General features: G+C 45.0%; 4 protein-coding genes across 8 annotated transcripts in view; 3 read left to right on the top strand and 1 right to left on the bottom strand.

The window, feature by feature from the left end:
• The first annotated feature begins 2,852 nt into the window (after positions 1-2,852).
• LOC125959618 (putative uncharacterized protein DDB_G0268590) lies at positions 2,853-6,217 on the top strand. The gene is made up of 3 exons (XM_049692443.1): positions 2,853-3,150; positions 3,857-4,033; positions 4,148-6,217. The coding sequence occupies exons 1-3, from the start codon at positions 2,853-2,855 to the stop codon at positions 6,187-6,189; spliced, it is 2,517 nt and encodes an 838-aa protein (XP_049548400.1). The 3' UTR covers positions 6,190-6,217.
• Positions 6,218-7,118: 901 nt separating this feature from the next.
• Positions 7,119-10,675, top strand: LOC125948485 (methionine--tRNA ligase, cytoplasmic). Its single transcript, XM_049674612.1, has 4 exons — positions 7,119-7,392; positions 7,461-9,608; positions 9,692-9,785; positions 9,863-10,675. Exons 1-4 carry the CDS (start codon positions 7,290-7,292, stop codon positions 10,485-10,487), a joined length of 2,970 nt encoding a protein of 989 aa, XP_049530569.1. The 5' UTR covers positions 7,119-7,289; the 3' UTR covers positions 10,488-10,675.
• Positions 10,676-10,836: 161 nt separating this feature from the next.
• On the top strand, positions 10,837-13,722 carry LOC125948487 (UDP-N-acetylhexosamine pyrophosphorylase-like protein 1). Its single transcript, XM_049674616.1, has one exon. The coding sequence runs from the start codon at positions 11,379-11,381 to the stop codon at positions 12,846-12,848; it is 1,470 nt and encodes a 489-aa protein (XP_049530573.1). The 5' UTR covers positions 10,837-11,378; the 3' UTR covers positions 12,849-13,722.
• Positions 13,723-13,785: 63 nt separating this feature from the next.
• LOC125948482 (uncharacterized) overlaps positions 13,786-22,500 on the bottom strand; it is a 15,726-nt gene continuing 7,011 nt past the window's right edge. For 4 of the 5 annotated variants that reach the window (XM_049674600.1, XM_049674603.1, XM_049674601.1 and 1 more), the window contains exons 3-11: positions 22,441-22,500; positions 22,197-22,355; positions 21,689-21,932; positions 21,047-21,597; positions 20,622-20,951; positions 20,322-20,528; positions 19,806-20,225; positions 14,907-15,629; positions 13,786-14,822 (exon numbers count right to left, since the gene is read on the bottom strand). The exon at positions 22,441-22,500 is cut by the window's right edge and continues 3,200 nt beyond it. In XM_049674600.1, the coding sequence (XP_049530557.1) occupies positions 14,586-14,822; positions 14,907-15,629; positions 19,806-20,225; positions 20,322-20,528; positions 20,622-20,951; positions 21,047-21,597; positions 21,689-21,932; positions 22,197-22,355; positions 22,441-22,500 (2,931 nt within the window). In that variant the 3' untranslated portion in view covers positions 13,786-14,585. The remainder of the gene's footprint in view (positions 14,823-14,906; positions 15,630-19,805; positions 20,226-20,321; positions 20,529-20,621; positions 20,952-21,046; positions 21,598-21,688; positions 21,933-22,196; positions 22,356-22,440) is intronic. The other variant, XM_049674604.1, reaches the window with a different exon arrangement.

Raw genomic sequence — 22,500 nt, 5'->3', positions numbered from 1 at the left:
CTGACCAGCTGACCACCGCCGGGAACCCCCGGGTCACTGTGAAGAAGGGTGCGGATTGCGGATCAATTTAACATCCTTGGCCAGTTTTGTTGATTTTATTATTCGTCGTTGTGCGGCGTGCCTCCAGGCAGACGCTCCAGACGGTCGCGCGCGCCCAAGAAACCCAAGACCGGTTTTCGGTGTGAGAGGGTTAGTGTGAATCAGCAGGAAAGGAAGGATGGCGCGTACACACTCCGCGGGATTTAAAAAAAACCTTTCTTAGACCGGACCGCGGTAACAGAATTATAGGGCCACTTCTCAGGCGGCTACCTTTATTCGAAGAGCCGGGGAAGGGTTCCCGCTGTAACAATAGTCCAAGAAAGATTTCTTTGCCTGCGCTGATGACGATGACAGTTGTCATTTGTTTGAGCCTCGTCGCAGACCGTCGTCCGATGCATTTATTTTAAAATACAGTTTAACATTGTCCACATAAAAAATAGAAAGAAAGAAAAACCCCGAAACCCCATTTAACCGAACTGGACAAATGTCTATCGACGGGCTCGTAAACTGTTCGGTCCGACAACTGTTTGACCGTGACGCGAAGTGTAATGTGATAGTTGGGAGAAACACAACACGCCTCAATTTAGGTATTTATTAAAAAGAGACCAAATAGATGGACACAGGCAGCAGCAGCAGCCCGGTGGCACAGTTTTTGGCCCCCAAAAAGGTGTGCCCAAAGGCGGGACTCTGTAAAAGCCTCTAAATAGTGCGTGAGAAAGGCGGGAATTATGCCTTTTTTTTTTTGAGTCCAGCCCCGGCCATCCCGAAACGGTGAAACAATTGAAAAAGTCGCTTTAACGATCATATGCAGTGGACAGTATAGCGGGCAGCCGGGCATCGAGGCATCTTGTTTGTGCGTGTGTTTTTTTTTGCTTGGTTTTATGAAGATGTGCTCCGAACCCGAGAGAGCAGCAGAAGGTAGTAGCAGCAAATGGTCAATGGTGGTCCACCGAATGCATGCAATCACATGGGGGCAACACGTGCTTTTAATGGTCCATTTAATCGCTGAACCAAGCAAGCATCGCATCCGACGCACGGCAACCACGGAGCCCACGACACCGCCACGACTTAGTAGGCGATGCCGCCAACGGAAACGGGATCGGGAATAAAAATGGTACAAAACGAACGAGCAGAACATCTGGACAAGGAGGAGGGTACCGCGTATAACTTGCGCATTGTTTTTCCTGTGTTTCATCGGTTTAACTGAACAGCACGGAAACCCAAAAGGAGAAAAAAATTAGCACTTTCTACCGGAATACGCCCCGCGCGAAAGGCAGGAGGAAAACAAAATCAACTACCGGCGGTCGTGGTCGTGGTCGTAGTCGTGGCCGCGGCGGCGACCACCGCGCCGTAAAAACCACAACGAATGAAACCATTTTTTGAGGCCAAACCCCGTCAAAACGCACTCGGTGTCGCGCTCGGTGCTCTTCCTCTCATACGCAGCCGCCGCCGCCACGGGTCCGTGTGTTTCGGGTGGCCATAGTTTCTTTTTATTGCTCCCTACCCTCCCTCTACCGCTACTCCTTGGCCATATATGATTACTATTGCTCTCTTAATTGCAAGCTTGCACTGCAACTCCACTTCATAAAACTAAATTTTATATTGCCTATGGGCAGGGTCTTGGGATCGCGGGTAGTTAGACGGGGAGAACACATCATAGCATGCTCGGTGGCACTGGGCAGGTACTTTCCGTTTCACTTGAGCAGCGGTCATTAGAGTATCAATTTTGATCACTTTCGCCGGCCAGATTCTCGACCAGCAAATAGTGCTGGAAAAGACACGACAACAAATCGTCACACTTCACCAATGTGGGTCACTGTACCACCGTTAGTACCTACTGCTCAACATTAATCTCACTACCCTACCAGGCGCCAGGTGAGATGGCGTGATACACACGACGACTGCGACGACGAAGACGACGATCGGCGATAGGGTGTTCGAATCAAGCAGATCCAATTACCGGTCTAACGCTGTACCACAAAGCCCCACATCTACTGTTGCTGCTGCTGCTGGTCGATGCTTTTGAGAGCGATCATTTATGTATGATAATAGAATCACATTCGTTTCTCGCGGTGAGCACCACTAACCATCCGGAAGACGCGAAGGTCAGTGGCTCAGAAAATTCACAGCAGGATCGTGTTGTCATTTCCATGATTAGCAACAGCAGTAGCCTAACTAGCTTAACTTAAATTGCACTTTGGGTGCACACCAATTAGGGGATCAAGCAGATCTCTTAACATCTTCAAACAGTCCACAGTGGAACCAGGTCATGAGGTATCGGAGCTGCAGAACACGGAAGCTGCCAAGGTGTGATAGCCACCATCGGTTCTTAGCATCTTCACAGATTCGGACTAGAGCTCTCAATAACACCGTCATAAAATCACAACCCACCGATCGATCGTATCGGACCGCGGATGCTATCTAAGGTGAGCCGCGAGCACTGTGGCGTTAGCTGAGCGATGATTCCCCCCCTCCCTTTCCCGCGTTTTCCGTTCCATCTATCCTCCTCGTTCGTCCGATTTTGATTCGCAACAAAAGCTTTCTATCCAGCTATATACCGGCCAGCAAGGCCCCCCATGGCCAGCAGCTCAGCTCCGGCTCCAGCTTCAGCGCGATAGATGCTATGGGCTCGCGTTTTCGGGACGCGGTTCCGACGACGTGTTCAGTTGCAATCGGATCGGAGAGCGTGCAAGTTGGGTTTTAGCTTTCCAGTTGGGGGCGCATCCTTGACACGAGAGCGAGTGCGTGCGGACACGATCCGTTCCTTGATACAACCGCGGCGCGCTGTGGTGCCTGTGGTGACAATGGCGAAAATGGCGAAACAGCATAATAGTGCATCCTGTGCAAAGGCCACAGTTTCGTTCACGAATCCATGTTCAGTGCTATTTGTGGTGATCGTTAGTTTCAATTGCTGTCTGCTGGTGCCGACTGGTGGTCTGGCGCATCCACAGCAAGAGTTCTGCACCGAACCTACCCGGCCCCATCCGGTGCGCTGCGAATGGTTCTATCGCTGTGCTTTGTTGCCGTCGCGTACGCTCGTCTGGATAATCGACCAGTGCCGGGATGGGCAGGTGTATCGGTACGGATCATCGGTTCCTTGTGTAACTCCCGGTGAGTTTGATGAACTGGCCCGATGCCGAAGTGCGCGCACTCGCGCAATAACGGTGTTTGCATTAAGATAAATCGCGGTAGCAAAAAAACCCCAGACAGACGTACAGTTAGTAGTAACAGAGCACGGCACCCGAGAATATGGATCAATAACTCGCAGAGAACGATGGCGCGAGAGTGGCATAAGGGAATGTGTTTGCATAGTCTGCCAATCCCATTGCTTCCTGCTGGTGGTTTCTTTCTATTCGAATAGTAACCCGCGAATTGATGGTTACTGAGCTACATGATTGTTAGCAACGGTAGCCTAAGTTTGAGTAGCAAAAAATCCATTCAATCTTATCCAAGTTTTAATAATCCAATAGCATGAAGAAGTGTCCGGAATTGGGTACAGTGCAGTATGTTAAACAGTTATGTAACGGTAAATAGGTCAAATAAACAAGAGAAGCCCTAAACTCCTAAAAATATATAAAAATTAACATCCCTCGGTGGTCATAAATAAATGCTTGGGAAGAGGAGGATGTGCGAAATATTTTCCTGGCAATATTCTAATCAAATTGAATTTCTCAGGTTATTCGCACCATTTTATGATCTCTCTCTCTCTCTCAATCAGCAAGCCAATCGCGTGGAACGGGGAGGAGGGAAAAGTTTATTTTGTTGATTGGCCTCATATTTGATGCTATTTTGTCTACCTTTTCTTTTCCTCTCTCAGATAACGATGGTGCAAAGTGCAAGATTTCACTGGGAAACGGGGCAAGCAGTAGCAACGAAAACGTAGTGGAAACTCTTCAGTACGGAGGAGGATCTTCAGTACCTCTGACAACAGCCGTACCGAAAACGACCAAGCAGACAGAGGCAACCGATCGGCTTCACGGTTTCCTTCTTCCCAGTATCCTGGGGGACAATCAGTCTGGGATCAAAATATTGTTGGACAGCAAAATGAACCACACACATCTCAGAAGTCCTTCCACGTCTCCTATCCATGCCTCGGCTTCTGTGGAAGAATTCGAATCCAGCGGTGATAATGAGCTTGAAAACGAGTTAGACAGTCAGTTCGCAGAAGTCAGTGACTCCGCATACGATAAGCTCAAATCAGTAGCCGATAAAAGCAATCTCGTTGAACAACAGCAACAATCTCTCGAAGGCATAATGAACGATGAATGGTCCGTACTGAATGATATGAATACAAGGCTTCCTTTACCACCGGATGGAAAAATCCTTCCAGAACATCTTTCCCAGATTATTGAACAGCAGAATCAGTTAAATCGAATCGCTGCCCAAGTCACCCCCAGCAAAGAGGGTTCAAATCGTAGACCGACCGGCAATACGTATCCTCTCATATCCACCGCAATATTGTCACGCACGCCTACTGCGGCCCACTACAACACGTTCGATCAGTACAAGCATGCAAACGGGCAGCCCAAGACTCCGTTTATGCCGGATCAAATCATTAACAGCATCTTTCAGATATCGCAACAAATGATTGCCCAAAAGCCACCGACAACGAGCGTTAAACAGAACGAGGAACCCGCTAAAAAGCGCCCGGTATTTATACCAATATCATCGTCGAGTGGTATCGATGCGACAAACAAACATAAAGAATCGAAGCAATCTTCGACGCTGGTCGCTGCGAAACCGATCGGCATTAGTTTCATTAATCCAACGAGTCTCCAAACGACAATGGTGGCCCATAACTTGCAAAACCAGTCTCTCAATGGGGTGGAGCCAAATGAGCATCATACCATACTTTATGATGAGTATGGGAACAAGTTTTTGGCAAAAGGTGCTCTCAAGCTAGAGTCCGCTGCTCCCGTCCCACCGACACATAGCGAACAGCCTGGACCCACGTTGAACGCACCACCGAATGTCTCGTTGCACCCTAGCATTCTATCCTCAATCAGCCCCATTCTGCAGGATTTTACCGCTACACCGAGCTACAGCTTTCCACCGCTTTCATATAATCCCTCACCTCAGATTCATGCCACTGTGGACAACTACAGCACATTCGGTAGTACGATCATCGTGCCTCAAGATGATTCTAAAGAGCCTCTAGAAAGCGATGGTGATCTAGAAGACGATTCCGCTAGTGCTGATGTGCCACAGAGTGACGAAGAGTTCACCTCACCCGGGAATTCGAACGAATCTGCGCAAAGTGGAGCGGAAAGTGAGGAGAATGTATCGTTTAATCAGAGTCCCTTTGGCGATACAAAAGGGCCAATCCAACAGGACTATGATCAGTATAAGGCCAGCATAATGCCACTGCTAAATGTGAACCCCAACGATGTGCGCATATCGGCAGTAACGTGCACTGGAGGTAGTCGACAGCCGAACACAACGGATTGCTTCAAGTACTTCGTGTGCAGTCCTCATTCGGGAGCCATTCATGCCTTTACGTGTCCTTCCTTTACGGCTTTTAACAAAAACACCCGACTGTGTGACATTGCGTCGTACAAAGAATGTAAGGCATCCCAAATCCCGGACATTCATACAACACAATCGCCTGCGAAGCAAAAGAGGACCAAGCCCTCAACCAACAAGAACAATCGCGTAAAGCCTAGCGAATTAATAACGGCACAAAAATACATCGAACTGATGCGCCAGCAATCGAACAAGGTGCAGACTCGCAATAAACTCCCGCAGCAGCAGCAAACCCTTGCTTTATCGGACGGAGTGGTGGTTAAAACTATCTCGAACACGGTAGACCGTAACGTCACTCGCAGTGCGTCTACGAAAGTACGAAGAAAACCTACCCCCGCCAGAAGGAAAAATGGCAATAGAACTAGACCTACAGCAACCAGCACAACGACGACGACGACGACTACTACTACTCCCGCGACTCCGAAAACGACACGGCGTCGCAAGGTGATACGGAAGTTGCCCCGCTGCCGCTTTGAAGGACGAATACCAGATCCTAAAAGCAGGAGCAATTACTTCCTTTGCCATCGAAAAAGTGAGAACAAGTTCATCAAAATAAAGGTGTCCTGTCCCGGGGGGCTAGTATACTGCGCTGCGCTACAGTACTGCACGGTTTCTTCGAACTGTTGATCCAACATTTTCTAAACTAAGACATTTCTAAAACCGTGTCCAAACGATGACGAATGTTGGAGAATTTCTCGACGAGAACTTCGCAAACAAACGTCATCCCATACAAATCCGGCGAGAAGTTATCGCGATAACTGGAATGCACGTGTAGAGAGCGAGCAAGCGAGAACGAGCGAGAACTTCTTTTGGAGCTGTCAAATCGTATGTAAACAGTAGGGCGTGAAAGTTATCGCGATAACTTTTGCTCAAATTGAGCAAAAGTTATCGCGATAACTTTGTTGCTCGTCTGGACGGAGTTTAAGACATTTTCGTACAAAAAATGGTTCTCAACAGAAAGTTGCAACTTACTTGGCGTTACTTGGTGCTGATTGTGACTGCTTTTGTGCATGTTGCTTATTATGTTTGTAGACTTATAAGAGGCTAGCAATATTTGTGGTTGAACGATGAATGCTCAAAATATTGTCACACTTATTGTACGACCCCCGCAATGCACTACCTCGGTATATTTATGTAATTTAAATTCTCCAATAAAGATTCCTTACAAAAAGAGAGCTGCATTGATGTTTATCGTTGGAGTTCGTTAGAACGTAATTCAAATTTGAAATAATAACATGGGTCCACACGACACAACTGTCAGCAACCGGAGAGCTTTTTTGATGGTTCGCTGACCCCGCATCCACATTATGATAATTTTTGGTAAAATTTTAGGTCACCTCGGGCGATTTGGGGTAGAGTTTTGTATGCTTTGCTGAGATGTTATCCTTAAAAAAACCGAAACGAAACGAAAAACCCAAAATTTCTGGAGTAGTTCCTCGACGTGAAAGATAAAGCTCGTCTCGTCTGGACGTTGGATAGAAGTTTGCTGACCGGGGAGCTGTCAATGTGTAGGTTTAACCTCAATATTTACAACTCGCGGAGTAAAATATTTTCCACCCTCAAGGGCGATTTACGTGAAGGTTGTACTAGTAGTTGCTGGTTATTCTGGGGAATCCCATTACAGGAAGTGTACTAGTCGCGTGGTCATCATCGTCCGATTAGTATTCAAAGCGTGGCAGTAACTATCGTGCATTCTAAGCAACCGGGTCGAACTAAAGGCGAACATCATGATCATCTATACCAACACCGGCAATCCGTTTGGATTGAAGTTGCTGATTTGTGCAAAATTGGCCAAACGTGAGGTAGAGGTTAAGCATGTCACGTTGAACGGTAAGTTGTGGCGGCTCGAAATTAATATCGCAGAGGGTTTACTATTGGATTGAACGAATTCCTTGCAGATCCAAGTCTGGGTGATTGGAAGCATCTACCGGTGCTGGAGCTGGATAGCGGGAAAAGGCTGTTTTCCACGGACTTGGCAGTCAAGTACCTGCTGTCGGATGAAGACGCGTCCAGCACGGTCGTACAACGGGATGAGTGGTTGGAGTGGTCCACGAAGCGGCTGGCTCCGGCGCTGACTCATAACATGGCGGTTGGTTCGCGTTCCGATCCCAACACGAAGCCAATCCTCAACACGCTTGTAAAAATGCTGGAAGATTGTTTGAGCAAAAGCACCTTCCTGACGGGCGATAAGTTGACGAGCGCCGATGTGTCCGTCTGGAGTCTTATCGCCCCGGATGGTACGCTAAAGGGTGCAGTCAATATTGACAATTTGCTTCGCTGGTATAGACAAATATCGACGCTACCGGAGGTGCAGGCGGCGCTTGGCGTGCTGCCATTGAAGGAGCTTAGTTTTGCGTCACTCCAGCATAGTAATCGCTTCGGTGGATTGCATCATATCGTACTGAACCCGGAAATAGCGGACTTTGAGGGTGAGCTGCTGGCGGACACTGCAGCGAACATAGCTGAAACGGTGCAACCCGAGGAAATCGAAGCGGCACGTGTCGCCTTTGCCGACGTGGACAATCGAGCGATCCGAGATGAGCCACGTATCGTGTTACCGAAGGCGGGCCAAAAGAACAATCTCATCACATCGGCCTTGCCGTACGTTAACAACGTGCCCCATCTGGGCAACATCGTAGGCTGTGTGCTTTCTGCTGACATTTTCGCACGATATTCGCGACTCTGCGGATACAACACGCTGTACATCGGTGGCACGGATGAGTACGGTACGGCAACGGAGACGAAAGCGTTGGCCGAAAACATGACCCCACGGCAGATCTGCGACAAGTACTTCGATATCCACAACTCCATCTACCGGTGGTTCGGTATCGGTTTCGATTACTTTGGCCGAACGACAACGACCGAGCAAACCCGTATCGTACAGGAGCTGTTCGGAGAACTGTACGCGAAGGGATACATCGAAACGCGGGCAGTCGAACAGCTGCTGTGCACGAAATGTGATCGCTATCTGGCGGATCGATTCGTCGAGGGTACCTGTCCACATCCGGGCTGTGGCTATGAAGACGCCCGAGGTGACCAGTGCGATGGTTGCGGCAAACTGGTGAACGCAATCGAACTGTTGCGCCCACGTTGCAAGGTCTGCAACAGTTCACCAATCATGCGCGAATCGAACCAATTCTTCCTCGATCTACCAAAGATTGAACCGGAGCTGCGTGCATGGATCGATCGGTCAGATCCGGGTTGGACACATAACGCACGTGTCATCACGCGGTCCTGGTTGAAAGAAGGGCTCAAGTCTCGTTGCATCACGCGTGATCTTAAGTGGGGTATTCCGGTGCCAGTCGAGGGGTACGAAAAGAAGGTATTCTACGTGTGGTTCGATGCCCCGATCGGGTACATTTCGATCACCAGCCGCTACTGCAAGGAGTGGAAACAGTGGTGGCAGCCGGATACCGCCAACACTGGCGTCAAGGTGGACCTCTATCAATTTATGGCCAAGGATAACGTTCCGTTCCATTCCGTCATGTTCCCGGCTTCCCTGCTCGCCGTCAATCAAGGCCATACGCTGGTGTCCCACATCATGGCCACGGAGTATCTGAACTACGAAGATGGCAAGTTTAGCAAGAGCCGTGGTATTGGCGTGTTTGGAAATGACGCACAGGACACGGGCATTCCAGCCGACGTCTGGCGCTTCTATCTGGGAGCCTCTCGACCAGAAGGACAGGATTCATCCTTCAGCTGGAGCGATCTGCAGGCTCGCAACAACAACGAGCTGCTGAAAAATTTGGGCAATTTCGTCAACCGGGCCCTAGTGTTTTGCGAAAAGTTCTTCGATTCCACGATTCCACCGATGACGCTGATTGAAGACGATTACACGCTACTTGCGTTGGCCAATCGTGAGTTGAAGGGATACGTCCATCAGATGGAGAAGGCGCGTATGCGTGACGGCATCAGGCATATGCTACAAATCTCTCGCTATGGCAACCAGTTCATGCAGAACGAAGAACCATGGGTCAAAGTGAAAGGAACGGATGAGCAAAAGGCACGTGCCGGTACCGTAATTGGACTCTGTTGTAATTTCGCATGTAAGTGTTGTTTTTCGTGCCTCTGTGGCCCTTATCTTTAACAGAAATGGTAATAATGTAATTTCCGGTACATTTCTCTGCAGGTTTGCTGGCAACGCTCATCTTCCCCTTCATGCCAGCCACTGCTCGCAATCTGTACAGCCAGCTGAATGTCCGAGGAGGCTATATCAATGCAGAGTATGTGCATCGTTACCTAGGACACGTATTCGTTAAACTTGCATGCTTTCATACTAATGCTCTAACTCATTTCACAGCAAGCCACTGCTCCGGACGGTGCTACCGAGTGGACATCGGATCGGAAAACCAGCCGTACTGTTCTCTAAAATCGAAGATTCGCGTCTCGCTGAACTGAAACAAAAGTACGGTGGACAACAGCAATCATCGGCAAGCGAAACGGCCAAACCGGCCGCCTCAGCAAAGAGTGCGCCAAATAGCTTGAAAGAGGCACAGAAAGCGGTAGATGAGCAGGCAGCCAAAGTGCGCAAGGTCAAATCGAGCGGAGCCGATCGTTCTGTCTGGCAACCGGAAGTAAACATTTTGCTGGAGCTCAAGAAGCAGCTGCAAGCACTGGGACTGCCACGGACCTCTGAGAGTGCCCCGCAAGCTCCTGGAGAACCACAGCAGCAGCAGCCATCGGCGGCACCGGCATCGCCTGCTGCGACTACTGCTGATCCGCAAGCTGTGAAAACACTTGAGGAAGATATTGCAAAGCAAGGAGAAAAGGTCCGTCAGCTGAAGGCCAGCAAGTCGGATAAATCGGTCTGGCAACCGGAAGTTTCGATTCTTTTGTCTCTGAAAGAGAAGCTCGCTAGTCTTACCGGAGTGGTAGCCCCGGCACCAAGCAGCGGTAGTGGCAAAAAGAAGGGCAACAAAAAGTAATCTCTCTTCTTCGCTTAGCTGGCCATGGATGCCAGTTCAATAACTTATCAATCAGAATGGTGCGAGCATTTCATGCTCAATTCCATCGGTTATACCTGTTTTATGCTTCTACTTTAATATTTCTGCTGTTCCTTGTTCTCTGATGTTCCAACAGTAAAGTAATAAATATCGTTTGAATTTGGCTGTAAGGAGCTTCGTTTCCTTCCGAATCATTGATGAAGAATTTGCACAAACGTTCAATCACCAAATGGGGGAAGACTTGCGCGGCACGCCGTTTGATCCGTCAAACGCATTATCTCGGTAGATATCTCCCTTGTGGCGCTATGTTTGTAAACGTGTCCGTCGTACGCAGCGTGTCACGGCACAAGATAAGGGATCTAGCGTTATAGCGCCTGCCAGCTCCCCGCCTCCAAAACCTGTGTGATTCAGGTTTTGACAAAAATTCAACAAACGAGTCCCATTCAAGGTCCGGTTTGGAAGAGGTGCATTACGCAAGAGAAAAACGGCCACGAAGTGCTTTTATCAACGTTTTGTTTACATGGAAAACGGTTCTCCTCCTGCGTTAGTCTGTCATCTGATTCCGGCTAAGCGCGCGTTTAGTGAGTTAGAAAGTGGTTACCCTTTTTTACGACGTTACGCGACGAGAACTCCCACTTGGTGGTCGTGACGCGGAAAAGCGCAAAACGCGGAACCGGCCAACCGCCCAGCCAGCGCTGTAACAAAAGAACGAGATCACGAACGCGAATGGAACGTTGGTTTTGGGAGGGGCAGCAGCTGCAGCAGTGAAGGCTGCTTCGATCGCAGCAACAACTTTCATTTTAACGGTCCACTGTGAACAGAACGGACGCAAGTTCCGAATAGTCCGCGTTGTCGTTGTTAAAGGGAAACAATATGAGTGATCAACAGTACAGTGCGCTCGCCAAGGAGCTATCTCAGTGGCACCAGGAGCATCTACTGACCTTTTGGAAGGAGCTGACCGAGGACGAGCGCAATGGGCTGGTGGATTCAATTTCTTCAAGCATGGATTGTGCCACGTTGGACGAGGCGTTCAAACGCGCCATGGCAACCGACACGTCGGCGAAGGAAGACTTGAATGAATGGTTGAGACCGCTGGCCAAGGATATGTTGCTTTCGGTGGACGACACGACGGATGCAGAGCTGCAGGACTTCCGGCAGCTTGGATTGGAACAGATTCGCTTGGGTAAGGTGGGTGTGATATTGTTGGCTGGTGGTCAAGGTACGCGGCTCGGTTCAACGGCCCCCAAAGGCACGTACAACATGGGATTACCTTCCGGAAAATCGCTTTTTCAACTTCAAGCCGAACGCATCCGCCGACTGCAACAGCTGGCCGGAGAGGGTGCACGCATTCGGTGGTATATTATGACCAGTGAGCATACGCACACCGAGACACTCGAATACTTTAGACTGAACCGTTACTTCGGGCTCCCGGCGGAGCAGATTCGTATGTTCCGGCAGCGAAGTGTACCGTGCGTGGATTTCGAGGGGCGTATTATAATGGACCAAAAATGGAAATTAGCTACCGCACCCGACGGCAACGGTGGCATTTATCGTGCGCTGAAAGATGAAGGAATTTTGGACGAACTGCAGAGGGAGGGAGTACGGTATCTGCATGCTCACAGCGTCGACAATATACTGATCAAGGTGGCAGATCCGGTTTTCATAGGCTACTGCATTCGCAAGGAGGCTGACTGTGGAGTAAAGGTGATAGAAAAGATCAAACCCGACGAAGCAATCGGTGTACTGTGTGAGGTCAAGGGAAAGTATCAGGTCGTCGAATACAGCGAGCTATCGAACGAGTCGGCCAATCGACGGAATCCCGATGGAAAGCTAACGTTCAATGCGGGCAATATATGCAATCACTTTTTCACGACGGAATTCCTGCGCCGCATCGCCGAAACGGTACTGCCGTTGCACGTGGCAAAGAAGAAGATCCCTTTCATCGACACCGCTGACGCTGAAGCAACGAGAGGCCAAAGCATAAAACCCGGCAAACCGAATGGCATAAAGATGGAAAAATTCATCTTCGATGTGTTTCCGCTGGCGGAACGATTCGTCGCACTTGAGGGTCGACGGGAGGAGGAGTTCAGTGCGCTTAAAAATGCCGATTCCGTTGGATTCGATTGTCCATCGAGCGTGCGTAACGATATTTATCGGCTGCACCGGAAGTGGCTGCTCAATGCCGGGGCACTGGAAGTTACTCAGTCCGATAATGCCAGTGATTGCGAAATATCACCGCTCCTATCATACGCCGGTGAAGCACTAGAGAAAATTACAGCCAGTAAAAGCTTTCACTGTCCCGTCCATCTTATGGCTGATGATGAGGAACAACAGAACAAGTAGGCGGCGGTGATTGGGGCTAGCTTACGTGCATGTTGCCGACCCACTTCATACACTACAACACACATCACATAAATGCCGGGTTAATCGCCTTTATTATCAGCCGCCCGGGGGTGATCGTGGCGAGCACTTGAAACGCTATCACGCTATTCGTCACCGTCGAGCCGAGGGAGGAAGTGCATCTCTGTGTGCATCAACGCGCGGCTGATTGACCTACTATTGATCTACTCAAATCAAAAAATGAATCTATCCCAGCCCTGCCTCCTCTACTACGCTTTGCCTTTGTTTAGTGCGCTTATCGTACACATCACAGCACAAAGCCGGACACGCCGGTGTGCGCAATATACGCAAGGATTAAGAAGATTGTGTGTATCTCAAAACTCGATTATTATTTTTTAATCATTCGCCTTCTTCGTTCTTTATCTTACTGTCTGTTCTTTTTTTTTTTAAATGAATTACATTGACGCGCCTACTTTAGAAAATTGCAATAAGGAGAGAACGGAAAGCGTTATTATCTCAACATTGTAGTGCAATTCCTAGACCAAGCTCAGTGAGCAAAAAAGAACAATATTTTAACAGTTCCACACATTCCCATCACAATCAGACGTTGAAAAGAGATTTGATAGAGCACTGTTTTCACGATTACATGTTGGCAAAAGTGTGCCCAACTCTACAACAGTGACAGTTAGCTAGCGCTCGTACTCTTACGAACGGAGAATTGCATGTTTATAATCCGTTGCAATATCGTGGTTCTGATAACCGATGTTATATTCTTCTATGAGAGGGCAATTTTATTTCTTTACGTTCTGTTTTATCTGTTGTCTATTGTTGCTTTTTGAAAATAAATCTTTTAGAAACGAAATGTTTTACCAATCTACTAGATTCTGTGTCGGTTGAAGTCTTTCCATCCGAAATTAGCTGTTTATTAAAGGGAAACTACAGTAATCAAATTAATCGGTCAGTTTAACTTTATTTCACAAACTTATTTGTTAAAAATTTCTCTAAACTCGTTTGCGATTTCAAATAATTAATGCTTAATTTGCTGCTCCGTGCAGCAATTGCTTTCTTTCATACATTATAGCAGTGTATGCCCCCGCTTATTTAATATGCTTTGACTTTAAGAACTTCCCGACTGGACGGAGCGTTAAGAATTAGCAACACTTGAGCGAAGGCCTCGCTTCAATCGATTCTTGAACAAATCCTAGTAGTTATCAAAGTTACATTTCTACTCCGCTTGTATCTCATTAGGAAATCCGGTCAACATAGCTTTATAATGCACAAATAACGTAAGCATTTAAAAATGTAATCAACATTAAAGTAATTGGGCTTCATTGCTTCTTCCGAAGAACTATCTTTTTCATTAAAAGCGTTTAGAATGTAATTTAAAAATTAAACTACCAATGTTGCCACCGTCCACCTTTGCCTAAATCGTCCTTTTATCTATTCTTCAACTATTTTAACAAATAAGTGGTTCATTTGTATAACAACATTAATCAATGCACCGATTCAGCTCGGTTTTGCAGAGACAGTATATGTTATATGTAAATTGAAAGTATATTTGAAGTGTAGGGATTGCTGCAATAGAATGCAACCAATGATTACAAACTTCTTAATCATACCTTAGAAAGGTCTTGTTTCCTACGACGTGCTATTTTACAGCGCTTCTCTTATTCACATACCATGGCGATGCTGAGGTACAAGATTGAAGGTATAACATGAGCCTTCTTTCTCATCATTATCTCACGTAAATTCAGATTTATCTACCTTGTAACGCTTGTACGGTACATACGGAGTACGATTAAGATCATTATTCTGCACGACCACAGTGGTATTTAAGTTCTGAATTAGATTCTGTTGCTTTCCGACCAGCCAATCATTGCAGGAATCTTGCTGCGACGCAGTAACATTACTATCCAGCCATTGATCGACAAATTTCTTAAACTTTTGATGCATTCGTTTTGTCACTTTCGGGTGGGTCTGTAAAAAATATACAAATTAACTGTTTGTAACACGACGAATGGCAAAAAGCAAAGAGAAAAATGAAAGCTCAAGTGTACTTACTTTACTAGCTTGCCTCAATGATCCCAATCGGTAGAGGTTAAATTTTTTGTTACGCACTTTAGATGATCTGAAATGATTGTCCATCTTCAGCTGCTCCGTATCATCGATAATCAAATCGTGACATCCATTCATGCCCGATGATAACCGTTCTGGTGTGGAGGACTTTTTGCTGCTTCCCAAGCAAGATGAATTATCGGTCTTCTTGGTACTAGCAGTGTCGCTCAAGCTGTTATTGTTCATATTGCTGTTATTATTGTTTATGTTTCCAGTAGATTTTTCCATGCTTTCTCCAACGATGCTGCTGCTGCTGTTCGCACCGCTGCCACCAAGTGCATTGATCGTTATTGATCCTGTGGTGATACTGGATGCACTTTTATCAAGCGATATGTTCTTCTCCTTTTTCACGTCAGTTGCTGAATCATTTTCGTTTGCGGATTTGGACTCTTCCTCTACATTGGAGCTCGTTGCGGTTGCATCATCAGCATCATCGCAATAATTTTGGGGCAAATTGGACTTTTCATTTGGTGCAATCCTAGGTGATTTAGAAAGAGCTCGACCCGTATCTTCCCCGGTGTCATCCGAATCCGAAGATATTATCGGCCAAGCAGCATTTGCCATTTTCTTTCCATTAATTGTAAGCGATCTCTTGTGGGAACGGTTTTTGAAAATTTGCACATTACGCGCCAAGAATAACGGCCTATTCATCACGGCATGGCTTCGGTGCTGCATTAGGCATTGTCAATCGGCGATGAAAAGAAGAAAAAAGAAAAATTATAAAAGACAATTAAATGGAATGCATTTAATAACGACTCGTGCACTCGTAGTTCAACGATAAACATCGTCGATCTTACGAGGTTTGCTTTTTTGATAAAGAAGAATATAGACATCGCACTAGACACATTCATTTGGCGTTTGATAAGAACCAAATGATACCGCAATACTAAAAGATTGATAACATCACAAAGAAACAGGCCGACTTCAATCCTTAATTCTACACTTAATTGGTTCGATTCAAAGCGATTGAAAGAATGGAAAAGTGGAGGCAGACTTTTAAAGGCTGATAATAAAAAAATGAAAAACGGAAAGATTATTGATGCAGAGCAAATTTTAACACAATAATAAGAGATTCAATTAGTCGGAAAACGTATACATAACAAACCATGCACAAATATGATATAAGTAATACAAAGAAAAAGGAAAGTAATGAATAAGGTTTAGTGCCAACTGTTTACGATTTTTCTATAATTTTCCTGAACCAGGTCGAACGCAAAACATTAAGATATTCAAACTTAAAACTATGATTCTAATACAGATTTTTTTTCCTAGCGAAGCAAAATTTGAATTATAAAATGATACATAGGCGCACATTTGTGAAGCAATTTGAAAACGTAAGATAAGCAACTTCAATCAAAAATTAAAGATATGAATAGCCCCAATAAGGTAAATGAAAAGCGAGTTAGAAAATTAAAAACACTTCCAATAGTGGTACAAATTAATGGCATATAATTCTGGCCTAGCAGCTATCACCCTGTTGCATAATATTTTCTAATCAGAAACAACACTTTGAAGTTAAGTAAAGCCTCCTACTTTTCGAAAAAACGCAATCACACAACCAGAATACAGTATATAAAAGAAAACAACATGATCTACAAACGAATCGTAAGAGAAAATGAACGACTAGTAGAAAGGATACAATGAGAAAGCAATGATCCCTCTAGAAGCTCTACTGCATAAGAACAGTTCAAAAGCTCGAACTAGAGTGCGATAGTAATAGTATTGAGCAATTAAAAAAAAGGAAAATTGATACAAATCATTATTGCAATGAGAGAAAGACTACGGAAATTTGCTTTTAACACCTACCTACACATTCCTACGCTTAGTGATTCTGTTTCTCTCTCTCTCTCTCTCTCTCTCTGGCGGCAGTGTTTGTCATTAGAAACAAAAATTCTGGGATGGAGGAAGAAAAGCCCCTTTTTGGGTAGTAGCATGTTCTCTAAACTTTATCCCCAGGTGAAGACTCTCTCTTCTGTCTTCCGCCGGTGATGTTTCGTTAACAGCCAACGACTGACGCTTTTTTCTCGGTTGACCAATGTGTGTTTTCTTTTGGAACATAAAGCCTATAATTTTGTCGAACATTTCATTCAGAAATTGATGAAATCATCAAACGCCACAGCTATAGATAACATTGACCAAAGTAGTTATAAACGCACGTAAACGACTCAATAAAGAGGCACCAAAAGATAAAGATGGCAGAGTAAAAAGTAAATATAATTGAACAAGTCCGTGGTAAGTTCTGAAATGCAAAACAAAGACATATGGAAACGATACGCGGAAAAGTCCAAATGAAATATGCTATTCTCTCATTTGTTCGTGTATCCATAAAAGCACGTGCACACGGTGTTAGGCATACAGAAATGCCGTCCGCAGTTACTAGAAAAACATCTACTTTACGTTAATATCAGAGGGTACACAGATACGCGCTTCGGTTTCAGTCGGAGAGTTCTCAAACGTCTCTCATACAAGTGTTTCTTTTATTTAGTTTCATTACAAACCAGATCAAAGATGAGAGGAAATTTCGCGATCATATTTACAAATGCTTTCTATTGTTTGTAGGTTTAATTGACCTACCCCTACAACATATCTCTTTTTCTCTCTATACGGATGCATTTGTGCACTGCCGTTTTCAATTGTGGATTATATTCTACAGCCCATTTTATTGTTTCCATTTTTATATGTACAAGCTTTAGACAAATTCAAATTAGATACAGACACATTTTCTCCTCCCTGTGTCTCTTTCATGTGACACTGTATTATAGGCTAAACTGGTGTCCTTCGCAAAATTAAAAATCCCTCGAATGCGGAATAAAATGGATGGATTTTCTCTCTTTCTCTTGTTGACTTTACAAAACAGGGACACATCATCTTACTTTTTACAGTTAAAACTGAAGACAGAATACAATTCAAATCAATCTGCTAAAAGCTCATCCGTTCGAGCTCGGACGAACGAACCTGGGGTTCCCTAATGACAATTTACAATCATGTACACGAGATGTTGACGGCATATAACGGGAAAATGGGAACTTATTGGTTTTATTTCATATCAGTGAGCTGTAAAAATGACAGCTGGTATTATTTTTACAAGACAATTTCCATTACTGAATGGGAAATTTTTTTCCGGCTGAGCTGCTCAAGAGAACAATTCACATGATGATGATATTTTAGTTAACTGAAAGACCTAAATATCTTTCTTCTCCCATTACGGAAACATAAAAAACAGTAAAGGAACATAACCATATCACCAAATGCCGGAAAACATCTAGCACGTCTTCCCCGAAGTGATTACGCTAAGTTATTTGTTGTTTCTTTCGCAAGGATCTCATTCAACTGTGTTGTTTCACGCCTTATTTGAAATCTTTTCTAATCATCAACACAGTAATGTCTTCTCTCGTTGTATGTGACGCAACTTTGCCCAATCTAACGATTAACCTGCTCTCGCTCAATCTGTCTGTGGGCACGTTTTACTCGCGTTTCTCGATAATTGTCATTCAATTAATTTTCATCATTTGTGGATGGCTGCTTGCTCCCTTTACTAATAGTTATGTACAATAGTTTATCTGAAAATACTCAATATTTATGACACTCACCACTTATTACACGTCATTTTGAGGGCACCACAGGGAGGAAACTCCGAAAAATACTTGTCGTTATTATGCGCGAAATTATTTTAAGCTAAGGATCTATCCTCTAAATGCTATTTTCCTCATCATACGGTCGTATGAAATGAATTATTCAATCAATGAGTTTTCGAGGACACACGCAAACAGAAGTAACAATCCATATTTAATATAAAGAATCTACTTTTAATGATGGGTTAATTCTTCTCTAATTCACTAGACACCAGATGGTATCGGGTATTTCCTCATGGCCAGATTGCTCTTGCTAATGCACCTTTAGAATGCATAATTTTAAAGTTACCTCCATAATCACAACAAAGACAAATACCCCTCAAGTGACAGGAGTAACAAAACAAAGCTTGCGCATATCCGGGCTACTCAAATAATGGGTAAACATCTCTCTGTGCGAAATTACCAGTAATCCGTTTTTATCAGTTTTAAGTTCACGCATCGATTTTTGATCAGAACTACAAATTTATTCCTTCTTCTTGTGTTGAACCTTGTTTTAAAATTTTTCATTTTTTGTTCTGGCCTGGCGCAGGAAAGTGGTTAAGAGTGAGATTGATGTAATTAGTGAAACATTGCTTTCCGAACAACAACCTGCAGAAGGATGTGAATGAGCTCGTTATAGCAGCAGCATTCTGATCTGTAGCGCAACACTCACCATTGCCCCATATCACCAGGGTACAGGGCGGGGAGGACGGGCAAATACAAACAATATTCACAATCGTTAAGAGGAAAAATGATTAAAAACATACAATTAAAAAATGGTTTGTTGGTTGATGGTTAACAGAGCAAACGTACTAATGGCAGTTACACGAAACGTGATCGATTGAATCGATTGATCAATCCAGGTCAGAGTTAAAATTAATTAAAAAAAAAACTCACAGTTTTTAATATGAAGCATTAAAAGAGGAATCTTGCTTGTCCTTCATGTTAGAATGAATGCTTATACTTTTGGTGACGACAATGTAGCAGTGAGAATAACGTGCTTACAACAGCACTAAGGATCATCAATTGTCTCCGTACGCGGAGCGGAGCATTGATCTACCCAATGCGACATACAGAGCCCGACCTCAACACAACCACGCACAGAAAAGTTTTTTTTTGGTAAGACAACTTTTCACTTTTCTTTTTCTAAACTTGCAGTCTAGGCTTTTTCCTCTTCGGTGTAAAATTTGAGGACTATTTTGAAGGAAGGCGATCAGCATTTCTACTGACTTACCAGCTCATCGTCGGGTTTCTCGACTTTCACTGCCGTTTCGCTGGATCGTTCATCGTCGCCTCCTATGCTGCATTTTCCGTGAGAAGCCAATGTGTTCACATTATGGTTGCTTCTTGTGTTGCTGTCCAAATGCACCATGGCAGTATTGCCGGTTGCTTCACTGCCTGTGTTGTCACCAACACTGCCACTGCCTACACCACCACTACTACCACCACTGCCGTTGTTGCTGCCGCCATTTCCGGCAGATCCACCATTTCCACCGCCCCCACCACCCCCACTGTCACTACCAGTGCCGGCAGCAGCCGGATTGGATATTCGGTCAACATAGGAGTTGTAAGCTTGCGAGTTGATAAAATTGTTAGTAGTATCCTCCGATTCTGTATCGAGCAGCTCGATTGTAACACGACAATCAATTTTGTACTGTGAAAGAGGAAAAGAAAATTTTGTTTAGAAGATAATCATGCGAATTATGGCTGTCTGCTAGAAACACCTGGCTGTCTCACGACTAATACTCACAATGTATATCTTATAACAATTTTCATCCTGCAATGCAGCCTCAGCTTTTCGCTGGTAGGCTAATTCAGTAGCAATCCGACGATTAGCAGTCCGACACAATCCTCCGACGCTGCCTTTACGATGCTCGGTCTGAAACAACTCCACACACTCAAGCGCACCCCGTTCCGTAACACAGTGTTGCAACTGACGAACTGCATTCTGCACAACCTGCCATTATCATGATGGAAAGAAAGAAATGTTATCATCCAAGACGTCCTTCTAATATCGCGAACCACAAATAGTCAAACCAAAAATCCTTACCCTATCTAACGTGAAGGCTATATAGGCGTGAATGCCAAACATTTCACGAAGTGTGTCCTCGTAGCTACTCGACTCCATGTTGCCATCTAGGAGATTTTTTAGCATTTCCAAAAACGTATTATAGTACTCTTCTATGCGTATTTCGCTTTTCGGCTTCAGCCGAAGAGCAGTCGCAGTGCTGTTGTTGCGTGTGCTCTCATAGGCACGCTCCTCGGCCGCAATGATTTGTGCCCGTTCGTAAATTGTTCGCAATCGTTCACAAAGAATTGCATGAAGTCGAAGGAACAGATACCAGTTATTGTTAGCAAAAAATAAAGTGTACGCTTCCTCCTGTAACAGAACATTATGGCAAGAGCTCAAATTAGGAAAAGGGACAACCACCGCAAATAAACTCTGCAGTATGCTGGAAACTGTATGATACTTACGATATGTTTGCCAGATGCATGTGGCGGTAACGGTGGACTCATCGGCTGCTGACCTGCGGCAGTGGCTTGATCTTGTGTCGACGTAGTAGGGGACGTCACATCATTCTCATCCTTAATTTCAGCTTTTATTGGCATTTTGCTTCCCGTATCACTTTCCGCAGTACTTGTTCCGGTACTACCGGTTGCATTTCTACCGTTGTTATCTTCGTTAGAGTTACTGTTATTTGTACTTGCTGCTCCACTCGAAGACGTCACCGTCGCTGAAGACGACGACGATGTGACGGTGGTAGATGCTGTTGGTGCCCCACTCCCAGATGCCATAGATTGGGACTCATGAGAGCCTTTCTTGGATGCTGCAACGCCCTCCGACCCGGTCGTGTTGTCACCAACTTCTTCTTTCATTGCTGACATTTCTGCAACACCATCATTGGTGTTATTAGCACCACTGGGAGTATTACTACTTGAACCGCTACCGGATACTCTTTTAGAGTTCGAAGATTTACCCCCACTACATTCATCTTCCTCCTGATCGACGTCCATATCTTTATCATCTGAAAAGCAATTACACGTAAATGTTAAAAAAGGATAAATTTACACATTGTTTACAACATCTACAATTGAGACTGTCATGCCGTTACTAACCTTCTTCTCGTTCGTCTTCGCTCAGCTGCTGACGCGGTGCAAAGAACAAATCGGGAACAAATTGCCTCAGCATGTGTTTGATTCTTGCCTTCTCCTGCTTCTGAATACCGGTCTGACGTTTGACGTGATGTATTAACAAGTTTGCTGCATCTTCCAATATTGTCTTGTCTTTGTAAGGTATCGTCATGTGCGGCCCACTACCTTGCATTGTAGAAGCACTCGGATCTTCGTTTTGCTCGTGGCGCTTTAAAGAATAATTCAAACCATAAGTTAGTTTTCCTACTTCACCGTCACGAATGAATCAGCCGAATCAACCGAATGCTATTGTGGATGGTAATCATAGTTGTTAAAGCGAAAACAAACAACGATAAATCTGTTACAATATCTATGAAGACTGAGCAACTGCATAAAGCACGCTCGTTACTTTACTTGCAAGACTGAACAAAACACAAAACTATCGAGAACAGGCTACTATCAATCTGATTAAGAAAAGGACGATCGTGTTTACCTTCATGTAACTCACCTCATCAAAAAGTGTCTCAATTTCATTGAACAAACTTTTCGAGCGGAGAGCTTTGATGTCCGTCTGTTTAAAGTTGATACCTTGGTGGTCGAGCGATTTAAGGTAATACTTTTCATTTTGCTCTCGCCATTGTTTATTAAAACTCTGTGGAAAATAATAAGAGAAAAGTTAGTGTTTAAGGGCTGTCGTAACGGAAGCAAGTGTGAGCACGGAATACAGTTATGCCTACCTTTTGCGCTTCGCGCCATTCCTCCTCTTTGGCCTTCATCCGCCTGAGCACCACTGGCAC

This window comes from Anopheles darlingi, chromosome 2 (genome assembly GCF_943734745.1).
Source record: "Anopheles darlingi chromosome 2, idAnoDarlMG_H_01, whole genome shotgun sequence".
Taxonomy (NCBI): domain Eukaryota; kingdom Metazoa; phylum Arthropoda; class Insecta; order Diptera; family Culicidae; genus Anopheles; species Anopheles darlingi.
Note: the sequence above shows the minus strand (reverse complement) of the source record. Positions and strands in the feature narration are given on the sequence as shown.

Bases quoted from the DNA above. Each gene is read 5' to 3' on its own strand.
- LOC125948485 (XM_049674612.1), top strand. From the start codon at position 7,290: ATGATCATCTATACCAACACCGGCAATCCGTTTGGATTGAAGTTGCTG. The intron at 7,393-7,460 runs GTAAGTTGTGGC...AATTCCTTGCAG, and splicing joins TAAGCATGTCACGTTGAACG to ATCCAAGTCTGGGTGATTGG. The intron at 9,609-9,691 runs GTAAGTGTTGTT...ATTTCTCTGCAG, and splicing joins ACTCTGTTGTAATTTCGCAT to GTTTGCTGGCAACGCTCATC.
- LOC125959618 (XM_049692443.1), top strand. From the start codon at position 2,853: ATGGCGAAACAGCATAATAGTGCATCCTGTGCAAAGGCCACAGTTTCG. The intron at 3,151-3,856 runs GTGAGTTTGATG...TTCCTCTCTCAG, and splicing joins GGTTCCTTGTGTAACTCCCG to ATAACGATGGTGCAAAGTGC. The intron at 4,034-4,147 runs GTATCCTGGGGG...CTTCTGTGGAAG, and splicing joins TCACGGTTTCCTTCTTCCCA to AATTCGAATCCAGCGGTGAT.
- LOC125948487 (XM_049674616.1), top strand. From the start codon at position 11,379: ATGAGTGATCAACAGTACAGTGCGCTCGCCAAGGAGCTATCTCAGTGG.